This window comes from Halichoerus grypus, chromosome 2 (genome assembly GCF_964656455.1).
Source record: "Halichoerus grypus chromosome 2, mHalGry1.hap1.1, whole genome shotgun sequence".
Taxonomy (NCBI): Eukaryota; Metazoa; Chordata; class Mammalia; order Carnivora; family Phocidae; genus Halichoerus; species Halichoerus grypus.
Genome location: NC_135713.1, coordinates 96,218,211 through 96,233,866, shown reverse-complemented (window position 1 = coordinate 96,233,866; position 15,656 = coordinate 96,218,211). Strand labels below are relative to the sequence as shown.

Here is a 15,656-nt window from a genome sequence, read left to right as displayed (position 1 = left end):
ATGAATTCTACACGGGCTCTTTGGAAAGAGCTCCTGGTACCTCTCTGAGCTATACTGTAAGAAGATAATCATTTAATTTAAGGCACCAGTGATTGTAAGGTATATCATTATTTTATATGACACAAATTAAAATTAAAAAATAATGCTGCCGCTTAAACCATGACAATACAAGCTTTTTTTGTCCCTTAGAATAGTTTATACTTCTTGAAAGAGTTTTTTAGACTTTTATCTTAGATTTTTTATTAGACACATGTAAAGGAACAAATAAGCAAGATAAGTTGGTTCCCGAACTTCACACTGAGCTTGATTCTTCTAAATCACTTTCTTACTCAGAGTCTCGAAGTCTTTGCTTTTCCAAACAAAATACTGTCCTTTTTGCCTTCAGAGGTGCTTGCGATGCAACATTTCTTTAAAGGGTACCCCACTAGGGTTTCTGAGATTTTCTTCTAAGCTGACACCCATTCTGATTTAATGCACACTACAAGCAGTGATAACAATATCACATCTACTATCTGGTTGCCTGAGATTGGGAGATGCATCCTGATCCCAGATACGTTAAAATAAGGTGGTACTTAGAATTGGTGGCTTATGACCATAAAATTAGCAACTGTGGGCAACATAATGAAAATGGAAGGGTGTGAAAGTGAGCCTCCATGATGCCTGGGCCAAGTCGGTGTTCCCTTTGGACCAGAGAAGCCCACCAGGCTAGTCCCTTGCATCCCTGGACTTGCGCATCCAGAGATTAAAAGCAGGGCTCTGACTGTGTGGGTCAGGTCTTGGCTCCATCAGTCTTCTAGGTAGGTGATCTTGGGCTTAGTCCTTAGCCCCTCTTAGCCTCAGTTTCCTCTTCTGTCAAAGAGCCTCCTAAGGCCATAGTGAGGTTTAAATGGGAAGGCGAGGTCACACACACAGCGGCAGGAATAGCGCCTGGCACATGGTCAGTGTGCAACAGATGGCATCTGTTATCACTGGTGTGGTCTGGGTGCAGTATATGAGTTCGTACCTGTGGTATATATTGCTATTATCCTCATTTTATTCTCTTCAAGTTTCTGGGGGGGAGTTAAGCCAAGCTTTCACTTGAGGATCATGGACAAAAATAGAGCCTTCATTTGTTTACTTTTGTGTGTGTTCAGTCTTTTCTGACTGTCTGGCATAATGATGATCAGGTTTAATTGGTTTAACTTATTTAAAGAAGATCCCGGGAATTTGATCCTCTTGAATAAAAGTTATGAATGATGTGTGAGAAACTAAAAACAAAACAAAACAAAACATGAATCACCTAGGGTAAATCTTAGGTGTGATTGGCCTTCACAAACCAATATAGAGATCATAGCCACAGGACTTTTTTTTTTTTTTTAAGATTTTATTTATTTGACAGAGAGAGAGAGCACAAGCAGGGGGAGCGGAAGGCAGACGGGGAAGGAGAAGCAGACCCCCAGCTGAACAGAGAGCCCAATGCGGGACTTGATCCCAGGACGCTAGGATCATGACCCAAGCTGAAGGCAGATGCTTAACCAACTGAGTCACCCAGATGCCCCCTGTAGTCACAGGATTTAATTAAAAGTCTTAATCATGTTTGCCCTGTTCTAATACTTTACCACTGGAATGTGTGCACTTGGACTTCATCCACCTTTTAGCTATTTTTGAGTTAGGGCACATTGGAGAGAGCTCATAAAGTCCAACTAACTGTCATTGCAGATTATGATAGGTTTCATCTGCACAAAATAATGACTAGTGATAATATTAGCCTTTTGGATAAGGCCCCTAATATTCATACAGTCCTCGGCTGCCTGTGTTTCCTGTTGTAAGCTGTTGCTGGACCAGTTGGAGTGACCCCTATGAATATACTCTAGAGGAGTTGTCTCTAAAGAGGCTTGGTAGCAAACTCTTATCAGTAAGGAAAGTTTGGGTGTGCATCTGTCACATACATTTATAATTAAATTAATACACTACAAAACATAAACCAGAAATATAGTTAAAAATTTAAGATAAAAATAAATATAAATAGTAGTTCTTGTATTTTCTTCACACTGAAATGATTATTTTAGAGATGTTGGAAATATTTTCCTTCCATTTTCTTTGTGTTCCTATGCATATATATTTTTATTGACTGCCCAGAGTTCATTTGACTCTTCTTCAGCTCTTGGACGTTTTCTTTATTTCATTTTCCTTTTCTTAAAAGTAATGCTGTTACAAACCTCTTTGTATAAAAACTGTAGTTTGAATTCCTCACTATTTCCTTTGGGTATAATCTTAGAAGTAAGATTGTTGGGTCAAAGATATGAATGTTTATTAGACTCCTGATACATTAAAGATGTGAATTCTTTCCTTCACATTTTTTTGCTAATGCTTTTCCCCACTGTGGTTTGCCATTTGGCATCTCTTTTCCTGGAAAATGAGAAGGCCTATTATGGGGAGAAATTCCTTCGTAACAGATGGCAGGCCCAGGCACTCAGGTAAAGCAGCATGGATACAATTTTTCCATCCCTTTGAGATGGGGACATTAGTTCCATGCTCCTGCATCCCTTTTGACAGGATTGTTCATATCTAATTAGCTACGAGTAAAGCCTTCTGAATTTAAACTAATGCATTTGTTAAGCAGAATACTGCCCAAGGGGGGAAGTGGTTAAGGAATGGGAAGGAATTCTGCATTTCTTCCCAGTATTTTTAGGAAAGAATCTTCATGAGGAGGGGGAAATATCCATGTATTGTGTGATACCAGTTCCTTCTTTTCTTTCTGTGTTTTCGCCTAAACTAAGCTCTCACTTTGTCCTACTAACATTTATCATAATGAGTTTCAGGAAACCTAATTACTGAGAAAGAGTATTACTGTTTGTTTTTTTTAAAGGACACACAACAGTTTGAATCAGTTTTAAACATTAAAGCTGTACTTGGTACAAATGTGCACCATTTGTGTCTATATATCTATTTTGATAAGTTTCACACTGCATTGTGATTTGTATTTCCATGATTATCTTGCTTACTAGGCTGTTCCCTTCTTGTGGGCAGGGTTTGTTTCATCTTTCCGATCACAATGCCTTCGCTGGACAGGCAGTAAGTGTCTAATAAATGTTTGCTAGATAAATTAATAAAGATTAAGGGTATAAATGGTGGATGGAAAGCTTGAAAGGAGGCAGCATAACAGGATAGGTAAGGGTGCAGGCTTTGGAGCCAATCAGCTGAATTTGCGTACTAGTCTTGTCACTTTTCAGCTAAGGCTTAGTTTCCTTTTCTGTAAAATGGGTTAATATTAATCCTGACTTCACAGAGCTGTGCTTTTAACTCTGCCAAGGCATATAGTCTTGGCAATATAAGTTGGCATCTAGATGCTCAACAAATGCTATCCATTAAGAGTAATGCATAAAAGGTAGAGAGAAAACATACTGTTTCTCAAGTAATTTCATTCCTTGCCAAAGGGCGATTAATTTTAATTTTTTTCCTTTTTTTAGAATGGAGAAACACCATTCTTTCTGGCTGTTAAAGGAGGTCATGAAGAATGCAGCAAAGTGCTTCTGGCAGCGGGCAGCGATGTCAGCATTCCAAATAAAGTATGTGCTCCGTGCCATGTTCACTCACACGGGGTGGGGGTGGGGAGCGCGGGACTCAGAATGTTCTTTGGGCAATCTGGTCCTGAACTGATCCACTCACTAGGCTTTTGTCGAATTAATATTTATAATTTGCTTTGTTTGAGGTAAGAATTAATGATTTACCTCTGATATTCCCCCAATTATTTTCTCCTTGGAAGCATTGCCATTCTTCCTATTGAAAGGAATAATTGAAAATGGGGGCAAAAGGAGCAGATAGTTGATACTTCTCAAATACGGAGACATTCTCATTCTACCTTGTTTTCTCCCTAACAGCTATACATGCCTGGCTTACACATAGTAAATGCTGGAAAACAAAACAAAACAAAACAAAACACCAACATTATTGTGTGAAAGCCCAAGTGGTCAGTCTGGAGCCTGAAGAAGACACGATGGTGCCTTCTTGTAAATGCAGAATGCTTTTGTATTTAGGCATGGTGCTAAGATCCTGTGTCACTTACCTTCATTTTTTGGTGAGGGAACTGGAATTTAGGAAAGTTAAGGAACTCGTTCAGGATTATCTGACTAATCAGTGGCCGTGGTGAGGATTCTAACCCTTGTGGTGGCCTTGTCTTTCAGATGGTTTTACCTTCTTTTTCTATTTTTTGAAGTAATTTTAAATTACAGTGAAAGTAACAAAAAATTTGAATAGTACCAAGGGGTATATTCCAACTGCACATCTCGGTTTCACCTCCCTAGAACTAATGGGATTGATAGTTCATTGAATCTTGCAGGAATTTTCCATGCATTTACATGGAAACTGTGATGAAGCACGCACATGTGTGAGTACTGACACCACCACATGGATCTGCGGCTCTGCACCTTGGGTTTTTTTTTTTTTTTTTTTCTTTTAAGTGCCAGTATGTTTTGGAACTCTCTCCATATCAGCACAATGTACAGGCAAACCTTTAAGATATTGCAGGTTTGGTTCCAGGCCATTGCAAAAAAGTATCACAATAAAGTGAGTGAAATGAATTTTTTGGTTTCCCAGTGCATATAAAAGATTAGTGTGGTCTGTTAAGTGTGCAATAGCATTAGGCCCCTAAAAACAACGTACATACATTAATTAAAAAATACTTTATTGCTAAAAAAGGCTAACCATCCTCTAAGCTCTCAGTAAGTCCTAATCTTTTCACGGCGGGGAGGGTCTGGCCTCAGTGTTGAGGGCTGCTGACTGATCAGGGTGATGGTTGCTGAAGGCTGAGGTGGCTGTCGCAGTTTCTTAAATGAGACAACAGTGAAGTTTGGTGCAGTGATTGACTCTTCTTTTTGTGAACCATTTCTCTGTAGCAAGGATGCTGTTTGGCATTTTACCCACAGTGGAACTTAATTAAAAATTGGAGTCAGTCCTCTCAAACCCTGCCCTTGCTTTATCAACTAAATTTATGCAGTATTCTAAATCCTTTGTTGTCATTTCAACATCTTCACAGCATCTTCACCAGGAGTAGCTTCCATCTTAAGAAACTACTTTTTTTGCTCATCTGTAAGAAGCAACTCCCCATCTCTTAGTTTTTTTATCACGAGATTACAGCAATTAAGTACATTTTCAGGCTCCATTTCTATTTCTCTTACTATTTCCACCACATCTGCAGTTACTTCCTCCACTGAAGTTTTGTGCTTTCACCTTGTAAAAAAAAATGTGGTATCTGTGAAGTGCAATAAAGCAAATCAATAAAAGGAGGTATGTCTGTGGAAACATGCCTTTTCAAAAGGTATAAAGTTAAACACTCGGATCAAGATTAGAGTCCCAAACTGGTAATGTTTTATACTCTTTATTCTGCTGGTGGAAGTGTACATTTGTACAATGCTTTTAAAAAGCAATTTGTCACTTACCTTTCACCCAGGCTTGAAAAATTCTGTTAAGGGAATAATCTTAAAAAGGGAAAAAGCTACACGCATTAAGATAGATAATAAAGTTACCTCCAATAGCCAAGAATTAGATACAGCCTATACATGCTATGAATTCTAGGGGAAAGCCAAATAAAAGTTTGGTGTACCTTTTTCTTGGAAAGTTATGTAGCTGTTAAAAATATTAATGGTAAATACTAAATATACTAAATATATTACAATATAAAAAATGTTCATGATATGGGGCGCCTGGGTGGCTCAGTCATTAAGCGTCTGCCTTCGGCTCAGGTCATGATCCCGGGGTCCTGGGATCAAGCCCCGCATCGGGCTCCCTGCTCAGCGGGAAGCCTGCTTCTCCCTCTCCCACTCCCCCTGCTCGTGTTCCCTCTCTCGCTGTGTCTCTCCCTGTCAAATAAATAAATAAAATCTTTTTAAAAAATGTTCATGGTGGAACACCAAAAAAAAAAAAACCCAATATGTGTTCGTGCATACATCTTCACTATCTGAAATTTATATACACATGGACAAGACTGTGAGAGAGTGGAAAATAAAGATACTATGACTTGATTCCCCCTGGAGTTGCAGGTTTATTTGTGCAGTAAATGAGCACCATTATTTGTGCAGTAAATGAGCACCACATTAAGAATTCATGGGGCCCATGAAATTCTCAGAGTGTGGAGAGCTGTGCTGTTTTTCAGGCATTCACAGGTGCCTCCCTGCCCTCAGTCTTCAGCCCCCCTTGGAGTCCCTGGAAAAGCCTCCCTCATTATCAGGGTCCTATTGGGCTCACTCCTTTTGGCTGACTCCATTGTTCTGTGCCCTCCCTCCCTTCTGTACTTAATTCTGTTAGCCTCCAGAGAGGTTTTGCTTTGTGATGGCTTTCACATGCTCACATTCTCCCCACCCAGCTAGGATTGCAGACTCCACATTGTCCATATCCTTACAGCCTCGGCCTCATCTAGGCAGCCTGGAAATTGTCCTGCGTCCATTTTTCAGCTTTTACATTTTTCTTGAGTTTTCCCCTGAGTTCATTAACACACTTCCTGGATCAACAGCTTCAGCCCCCACTCGTTGTTCACACCTGTCTCCACCTCACCCCCTGGGGGACCCGAGCAGTGTGCAGCAAGAAACCAGCAGCACGGACAAATTACTGGGGGGACACGTTAGGCTTATTTTGCTCTTGCATCTGTAGGTGATTACTGTGTTTGATCTTGGAAATGCTTCACCTCTTGACAGTGATTCGTCTTGCTGTCCGGGAGATTGCTTTTGTGCCCTAACCCCCGACTAAGGGGAAGGGGTAAAGGATTGAGCCATTTCTGGGAAGGCAATTGGAGATTATGGATTGAGCTGACAGCAGAGGCTTCCTCCATTTGTGCTGGATGTTATGCTGCCCAGAGTTTGGGCAGTAGGTTCTCTTCAGGGTCGTACTAAATGCCCCTGGTTCAGTGAAGACTTTTGTAACCCCTAACAACTCCTTTCTGGAGGCCCTACCCTTACATCTTATCAAACATATTTAAATGCCCCAACATTCCACATTAAAAAATTGTTTTTGCTGTAAATTATTTTAAAAGGCTTTTTAATTGGTGCTTTCATAATTATTTGGTTATGATAAACTCCCCTAATTTATGATTGACTCTGGTTTGTAAGAACTGTGTATACTTGGGAATTTGAAGAGGTGAAAAAATTGAACCTACAAATTGTTTACAAATGTAATGAATATTTTATGACTATTACATTTAACAATCAATGAAGTATGAATATGTCAATTAAATATTTATTCACTTCAATTTCACGGTTTTCTTTTGGTCTCTTGGAATCAATAATTTTTTTGGTAAAGGTTTTAAACATTTCTTTGGCTCTTAAGAAGTCTGTAGGCCCTATACTCAGTGCTGATGGTGCCCCCGGGGTAAGATGCTAGAGTCTCACAGCTCTTCCTACTACCTCCTGGCTTTGGGTTCTACACAAACTTGCTTCTGATTCAGATCTTCTCATTGGAGGGGGCACGTCTTACCATTCTGATCTCAGCCCCAATGTTACCCTATCCTGGAGGATTTTCTTGATCACTCACTGGAAAGTAGCCATCCAGTCCTGCTGTTTTACTTTGTGTTGTTGCACTTAGTACGAGCTGTTATTATTCTCATAACATCTAGATCTAGTAAATAGATTTATTCTCAGTCTGCTGATTGATTGATCTGTCTGCCAATCTATAGGTCTACTGATTGTCCACCTCTACTGGGATGTACTAGTGGAGATCTTATTCACCATCCTATTTCCCACTATCTAACATAGTGCCTGGCATATAATAAGTGCTCAAGTTTTTGTGTTTGTTTTTTGTGTGTGTGAAGTGAATACTGTACATATTTACTAGCTCATTTATTCTCCCAATATTACTATGGCTTGAGAAAAAGAGGTATGATCGTGTGGTAAACAGAATAATGCTCCCTCACCCCAAGGAGGTCCACATCCTAATCCTTGGAACTTGTGAATATGTTATGTTACAAGGCAAAGAGGAATTTAGGTTGTGCATGGAATTAAGGTTGCTAACCATCTGACCTTAAAATGAGATTATCCTCAATTATCCAGGCGGGCCCAGTGTAATCACGAACGTGTTTTAAAGCAGAAGAGGAAGGCAGGTGAGGAGGTCAGAGCGATGCAGGGTGAGAAGGACTTAGCTGGCTTAAAAGTTGGAGGGAGGGGCCATGAGTGTGGGCGGCTTCCACAAACTGGAAAAGTAAAAGAAGTGGATTTTCCTGAGGGCCTCCAGAAAGGCCTTTATTTTAGCCCAGTGAGACCCATTTCACACTTCAGACTTCCAGAATTGTAACATAATACATTTGTATTGTTTAAGCCACTGAGTTTGTGGCAATTTGTTATTAACAGCAATAAAAACTAATACAGGTAGTTATGTCCTTTTTTACAGATGAAGACGAAGAGGCCTGTACTTGAGAGGCCACTTATCCAGGGTCATAGAGACATTTAGTAGCAGCTCAAGCTAGAGTCCAGGTGGTCAGTGTGTGTACTGTTCTTAGTAGCACCTTATCTGTTGCTTCATAAGAAACCTACCGGAAGTGCAGTGGCTTGAGCGACAATACCCTATTATCTACCACTCACGGCTCTGGGGCTTGGGCTGCGCGGAGAGGTTCTTACTTTGGGTGTGTTATGTGGTCACAGTCAGGTGTCAGCCAGGACTTCGGGCATTTGAAAGCATAAGTGAGCCGGACATCGCCGGTGGCTCGCTCCCATGACCGGCAGTTGGTGGCAGCTGTCAGCTGGGAGCTCAGCTCGGGCTGTGGAACAGCACTGACGTGTGGTCTCCTCCCAGCCTAGCAGCTGGTTTTTAATAGGCAGGAAGCAGAAGCTCCGCGGCCGGTTAGCAGCTACACCTGCCAGTGACACACTGTCCCGTCTGTCCTACTCTGTTGATCGGTCCGAGCACTCACAGGGTCCACCCAGATGCAAGGGTAGACCTCGTGTTGGGGGAGTGGAAGGCTCACATTGCAGACGGGCACGTGAGATGGCAGTTACTTATGCAGCCATTTTTGGGAAAACGTCACATCCTATAGGACCTTGTTTGGTGGACCTAGAAACACTTCGTAGCAATCTTACAATTAATCAGTCAGCAACTATCCATTGACCTTATATTATTGCACGGCACCATGCTAAAACCTTTTGGAGGTTGGCAGGATAATCAAGAGCAATTTTGCCATCTAGCGTGGACACGAAGTGAAGCCACTTGAGCACACAGAACAGGGAAGGAGAGGCAGTGAAGCTGGGTAAGGGGCCATCAGGGAACACTGCACAAAGATAGCAGTCATGCTAAGCTTTGAAACCAGACCCGGCAGAAGGGAGAGCTGCAGGTAAGCCAGCCAGGGGGCAGGAGGGTGTTGAGGCATTTCCTGGGACCAATACCAAGTCAGCCGTTTTGGTTCAAGCAGGGGTTTTTCAGGGTGTATGGAGAGAAGACTTAGCCCTTGTCCACTTTGTACGTCTTAGAGAAGGGAAACAGGGATTTAGCTCATATTTGCCTGAGGCATGTGTTACCTAGGACTCTCACTCCTATGGGGAACACTTAGGGGAAGTAAAAAAGAGGCCCTCAAAATAATAAAAAACACATTGGATTTTCTTTCTTAAATAGTTGTATTGTTTCATTGTATTAATTAATTACCACGTGCTGTTTCATTGTATTAATTAATTACCACGTGATGAATACCAGAAAGCATGCTGGATTGTAATGGGGGTCCTCCCTGCCCTTTCCACCTGTGTCTTGCAGCTCAACATCAGTGCTTTGCAGATGGCAACCCAGAATGGCCATACATCCCTTGTCAGCTGTCTTCTCAGTGAGAGTGTTGATCTGCACCAGGACGCAGAAGTGAGTCTATTCTAGTAACATGGGCTTTGATCCTGGTGCCGTGAGGCTGGCTGTGTGGGGAGATGCTCCTCGCAGATACTTTGGGGGGGATGAGGTGTTCACAAAGGAGGAACTCTTTCTGGGAAAGCTGACTGACTTCTTTTGGAGACTGAGTCTTAATTTTGAGAAATAAAATCCAAGGGATGAATTTTAGAAAGTCATTGAAGTTCCGGAACAAAATGAATTCTTTGTGTTTTAAATATTGATATTTGCTGCAATAAAACTTCCTCAGGTGTCTAGAGATGCTGTTATCCTTGTATTAAATTTATCAGTCTGGGGAAAAAAGGACACTGCTATAAATGGGAAGGAGAATGATCATGTTTCCCCCCTTCACTGAGTGATCTTGTTTTTCTTTTGAAAGTCAATCCTTTTTACTGATTTAGGTTTTCTGAAGTTTGAGTTGGCTTTGGTAGCATTAACAAAGGCCCTCTGTGGTGGAATTAGATGGAAAACATTCTTCTGTTTTTCACCCTATTTTCATTTCTCCTGTGAGAATGTTATTTCCTCTGATCTTGCTTAGCCATTACTATTTATTATATTAGCTGGAGAGAAGGGATGCGATTTGATCACATCTGGTAGTTTTTGGAGAACGATGTTAGGGAATTGGCTCTGAACTCACCTGGTCTATCCAAGGATAGACGCTTCCTGTTTCTCGGGGCGCGGGGGGGGGCAGTTGGGTCCCAGCAAGGCCGGTGGCCCCAGCAGGAAGGACACTGCCAACGGATGCTTTCTCTTTTTTCATGCTTGGTGCCTCAAGAGAGAACATTCTTCCTGAGTAGAAGGGGCCTGCACAGAAAGCCTTCCTCCCACCCTGCCCCAACCAGTCCCAGCATGTCCATTTCCTTGTTCGTGCCTGTGGCAGCCTGACCTATGCAGCTGTGGAGTCCTACCGCCCCCCTCTCCTCCTCCTCTGTGTGCTGGTGCGGCTCTTACACACTCAGTACATCTCTCTTCCATAGGTTTCTTTCCCAGTAGGTTTCCTGAGAAGGAGCCCGGTGCCAGTGTTAGAGTCAGGCTATCGGATAGGGGTTCGAATCCTGTCTCTGCCACTTCCTGGCTCCAAGGCCTTGTGGAAGTTATGGAATGGCTCTTTGCCTCGTATATAAAGTGGGGAATAGAAGATCTAACTGCTAGGGTTATTGTGAATGAAAACTATTAGCCCAGAGTTTAAAACAGAGTATAAACTGTTGGGGAAGTGAGTATGCATTAAGTAGAATTATAAAAATATGTTCAATGTGCCTACCTGGTGCTTATTATTGATATCTCTTTCCCCTGACCAACCCTGTGCTCTGTCCTCATCACCTGCCCTTGCACACACCTGCCTTGGCTCTCAGCTCGCCTGCTGTGCATGCCTCCCTGGATCTTCTGAGCGCCCCGCTCTTTCACACGTGCACCCCCTTCCCCTGCCGCCCCCTGCCTTCCCTCCACCCTGACTGCCCCGCAGCTCACTCTCTCTCACACCTAACCTCTTTCTGCCCACCTTTTTTTCTTTTCGGCTGCCTTCAGTACCCCTGGAGACATTTGTCTAGCGCCTCCATGTGCCAGTGGCCGCTGGGTGGTGGTGAAGCTGCAGGAGCTAAGTGTGTGGTCCTAGAGGTGGTCATGACCACCTGGTGGGGCTGGGAAAGAAGCCTGCCTGTGGGGATGGCTGAGAGGGGCTGGGACACTCCAGGTGAGTGAGGGTGAGGCTGCAGGACAGGCAGTTTAACTGCAAATGAGGAGGAAAGGGGAGCAGGCTGGAGGGGCTTGGTGAACACCTGCGGCTGTAAACTCTATCTATGGGAGGGCTACACATGAGAATGGTGTCCCTGGGTGAGTGGGGCATTAGTCCCACAGAGTGCTCTGGGGAGAAAGAGCTCTAAATCACATCAGTTCAGGAAATGCTGAACGTGCATGCCTTTTCCACCTTGTAGCTATTCCCACCATAATTTAGGTCTTGGAAGGCACTGAGAAGTCCTGCAGTTAAGCCTATTTCATATTTCTTATCATTCTTATCTAAGTGAAATGTCAGTTCTTCAGGAAGGCTTTTTTTCATCTTCAGAAAGGTTAGCCGTCTGCCCATCCCACTTACGCTCTCCTGCCACTCTCCTTTTCCTCCAAAACACTTTTCACAATTTGTTTATTTTGTGATTTTTTAAAAAAAAATTAATATTTTCTTACCCCACTATATTGGAAGATTCCTGAGAATGGGCCATGTTTACCACTGAATCCTTAACCTCCTGAAAAGAGCCTGGCCCATAGTGGGTGTTCAGCCTATAGTTCTAGAACAAATGAAGGGGGAGGCACAACCTTGGGATGGAAATGATGCTGAACACTTGCTATTGGCCTGATGCTGTGCTGGGCAGCTCCAGTACTAGGAGATTATCAGGACATCTCTATCAAAATGAATTGCTTTTTGGTCTGAATGATGAAGCCAGAATCTTTTGGATTTGAAATTTTCTTTCTCTTTCTTTCTGCAGCCAAAAGACTCCCCTCTTCATTTAGCTGTTACCAACAACCATATCTCAGTTGTGAACAGCTTATTAAGTGCACAGCACAACACTGACATCTTAAGTCAGGTAAGCCAGGGATATCAGAACCCGAGAGTCTGTTTTCTTATGATTCAATGCATTGTGTGGTTAGTGGTAGTTTTGAGCAAGTTCAAGGTACCCTAAAAATTTCCAGGTGGAATATACATATTTTCTTTATCCCTTTTCTTCTGTGACCCCCACTCCCACTTGCACACACATACTTTTTCAAACACACAACTGGGGTTCAGCTAGTGCATTCTTAAACCTGTTTGCACTTAACAGTCCCAGCACCTCTGATAGATAAACAGTAGCTCAGAGGTAAATTGCCAACGGCTCTTTAAATCAAAAGCCACTCCGTCAGTATGAAATATAATTGGCTGGTGGTAGCCCTTTGTCACAAGGAGGAAGCTTTGTTTCTATATTAGAGACTATAAATGTGTCTTCCTTTTACCCAAAGGCAAAAGAGACCTCTTTGAATTAAAAAAAAAAAAAAAATCACCAATCCACTGGAGCAGAATCAAATGCCCCGTAAAAGGAATCCATCACTGGCTGGAAATGCAAATGCTGAGATGGAAGATTAAGAGGATGGGAGTGGGCACTGTCTGAATCAGGGCCACCTCTGGGGCTGAGCTGCCTCTCCCAAGAGCTGTCAGGAGTAGGAAGAGAAACTCTTGGGGGGAGGAGCCCTTCTGGAACCCTGGGGACAGATGAGAACTCTGGACACCTCTTGCCTTTCTGACTGCCTCTACCTAGAGAAGCCTCAGCCTGCACCCTGAGGGGAGGGAGTGGCCAGATCCAGTGTGCATGCCTGTCCTAACCCTGTCCTAACCTGCTGGGTGGCCCTCAGCTTCCGAATCTGCGGAACCCAGAGCACTGCCTCAGGTCTCTCCAGCCTCCTCCAACTCCAACCTAGGAGTTCCTTTGTGTGGGAGCAGAATGGACACTTACCTACACTTCCGTCCCTTCCTTCCCCCACAGACCTTCCTCCCTGTGTTCCACTCTCCCAAACGTTTGGGGGCGGTGGGGGAGGACCTTTTTGTTATTATATATACTTATGTGTCCAAGTCTGTTAATGCCCCAAATATTTCCAAATGAGCAGAATCTTTGTTCCATACACAGAACTCACATAGGATTTTGGTTTCACCAGAACTGGCTAGATTCACTCCAGAGAAGGAGGGTTTATTAGTGGGCACCCCGCCCCCCCGTTATAGAATTAGACTTTATCATTTCAATTTTCTGTTAGATTGGGAATACACTCAATGTATAACAATAAGAAAACATAAATAAGGTAAAAACTTACATTTGTTTGTAATTCCCCCCCAAAGAAAGACAACTCTTGTTAACATTTTGGTTCATTTCCTGCCTTTTAGACTTAGAGCAGTATCGTCGCAATGAAATTTTATTGGTATTTGATGTATGACACTTGTATCTCTGTTCCATGTTGGTATAGACCTTTGATAGTTTGTTATTTAAGTGTGATGTTTTCGATGAGCCCCCAGAGGGGCACATTGCCACCCAAAAGTGAGTCTTTAATAAATGCTTTCTGATATTAATTATGCTAATGCCCCAAGCAGGTTGGCCCTGTGCTCTGGTTGGAAGAGTACTGAGCTAGATGCTATTGCCCAGCTGTGTGACTCTGGGGAAGTTGCTTCCTCTCTCTGGTTCAAGGGTTGGCCTAGACCATAAATAGCGTTCCTTTCAGTACTAATATTTTAGAAATATCTGCACATTAGCATATCCTTTCAGTGAAAGGTTAAAATGGGTGACTTTCTTGTGATTTTGTATACTTCTTTAAAACACTGTTATCCTCTTGGTAAGAAAATGATTACCCCAGAAAGAAATTTCACCATTTTTAAATGTACAGTTCATTGGCATTAAGTACATTCACATTGTTGAGCAACTATGGCCACCATCCATCTCCAGAACTTTTCCATCTTCCCAAACTGAAACTCTGTACTCATTAAACACTAACTCCCCATTCTCCCATCCCCACAGTTCCTGGTAACCACCACTCTACTTTCTGTCTCTATGAACTTTACTATTCTAGTATCTCATATTGAAATCATCTTTTAAAAATCATATTTAATTGTTGCTTACTAATCCAGCATTTGGATATACCATAATTTATCAAATGAGTCTCCTAGTGAAACATGCAACTTCCTTTCAGTTTTTCACTGTTAAAAATAACACTGCAGTGAATGTCCCCTGTACCTATGTAACAATATGATCTTGGGGCGCCTGGGTGGCTCAGTTGTTAAGCATCTGCCTTCGGCTCAGGTTATGATCTCAGGGTCCTGGGATCGAGCCCTGGGTTGGGCTCCCTGCTCAGTGGGGAGCCTGCTTCTCCCTCTGCACCTGCCCCCTGCTCGTGCTCTCTCTCTCTCCTTGTCTCTCTCTCTCTCAAATGAATAAATACAATATTAAAAAAAATAAAATAAGAATGTGATCTTAATCTATTTTCCCTTATGCCCATATAGGACACCTCTGCATTCCCTGTGTCTTTTCATCATGTAAGTTTTTTCCCCCCTCCTTAATGTGTTTAGATTACATTTTTGAAATTTCTCGTGGCAGAGGCAGCAGACTCCTTTGCATGTTGCTGCTGATCTTGGCAATGTGGAACTGGTGGAAACCTTGCTGAAGGCAGGCTGTGACCTGAAGATTGTTGATAAGGTAAGTTCATGGCCTTCACTGTGTTCAGCAGAGATGGTTGTGAAGAACTTCTGTTGGCTGTAAGCCTTAGCATACTCATTGTGAGATGGACACACACTGGAGAAACCTTTTGTCCTGGCAATCAGTAAAACATCCTGATTTTGATTGAGGTATGTAGGTAAGATATTTTACTCTGAATAATAAAATATGTATTTCTTAAAAATTAAAATTATTTATTAATTTGGGAAAGATGATAGATTCATGTGGTCCAAAAATTAAAAAACATAATCAGTAAAGGTTTTACAGTAAAAATGTCCCACCCACCCCTGACCCTAGTTGTCTGGTTCCCACACTACTCTTGCCACACGGATCTATTGTCATCAGTTTCTTAGTTCTTTCCCGTTTCTTTATGCATAAACAAGCAAACATAAATATATTATACTCTTACCATATTTCTCCATCCTTTTTACATTGTGGTGATGTACTTCTCCATATTGTCCTGCATTTAGCTTTTCTCCTTTAAGTATATAAAGTGGAAACTGTTCCATATTAGTACAAGGAGAGTTTCTTCATTCTTCTTTATACAGCTGCACAATAGACTGTGGCATGGACATATCATAATTTGTTTAGTTCTCAGCCGATGGGCATTTGAATTGT

At 42.3% G+C, this 15,656-nt stretch overlaps 1 protein-coding gene across 1 annotated transcript in view; it reads left to right on the top strand.

The window, feature by feature from the left end:
* Window positions 1-15,656, top strand: part of ANKDD1B (ankyrin repeat and death domain containing 1B) — a 58,369-nt gene that overhangs the window by 30,648 nt on the left and 12,065 nt on the right. Inside the window, 3 exon segments of the mRNA XM_078066326.1 lie at window positions 9,703-9,801; window positions 12,300-12,398; window positions 14,922-15,020. Of these exon segments, the coding sequence (XP_077922452.1) occupies window positions 9,703-9,801; window positions 12,300-12,398; window positions 14,922-15,020 (297 nt within the window).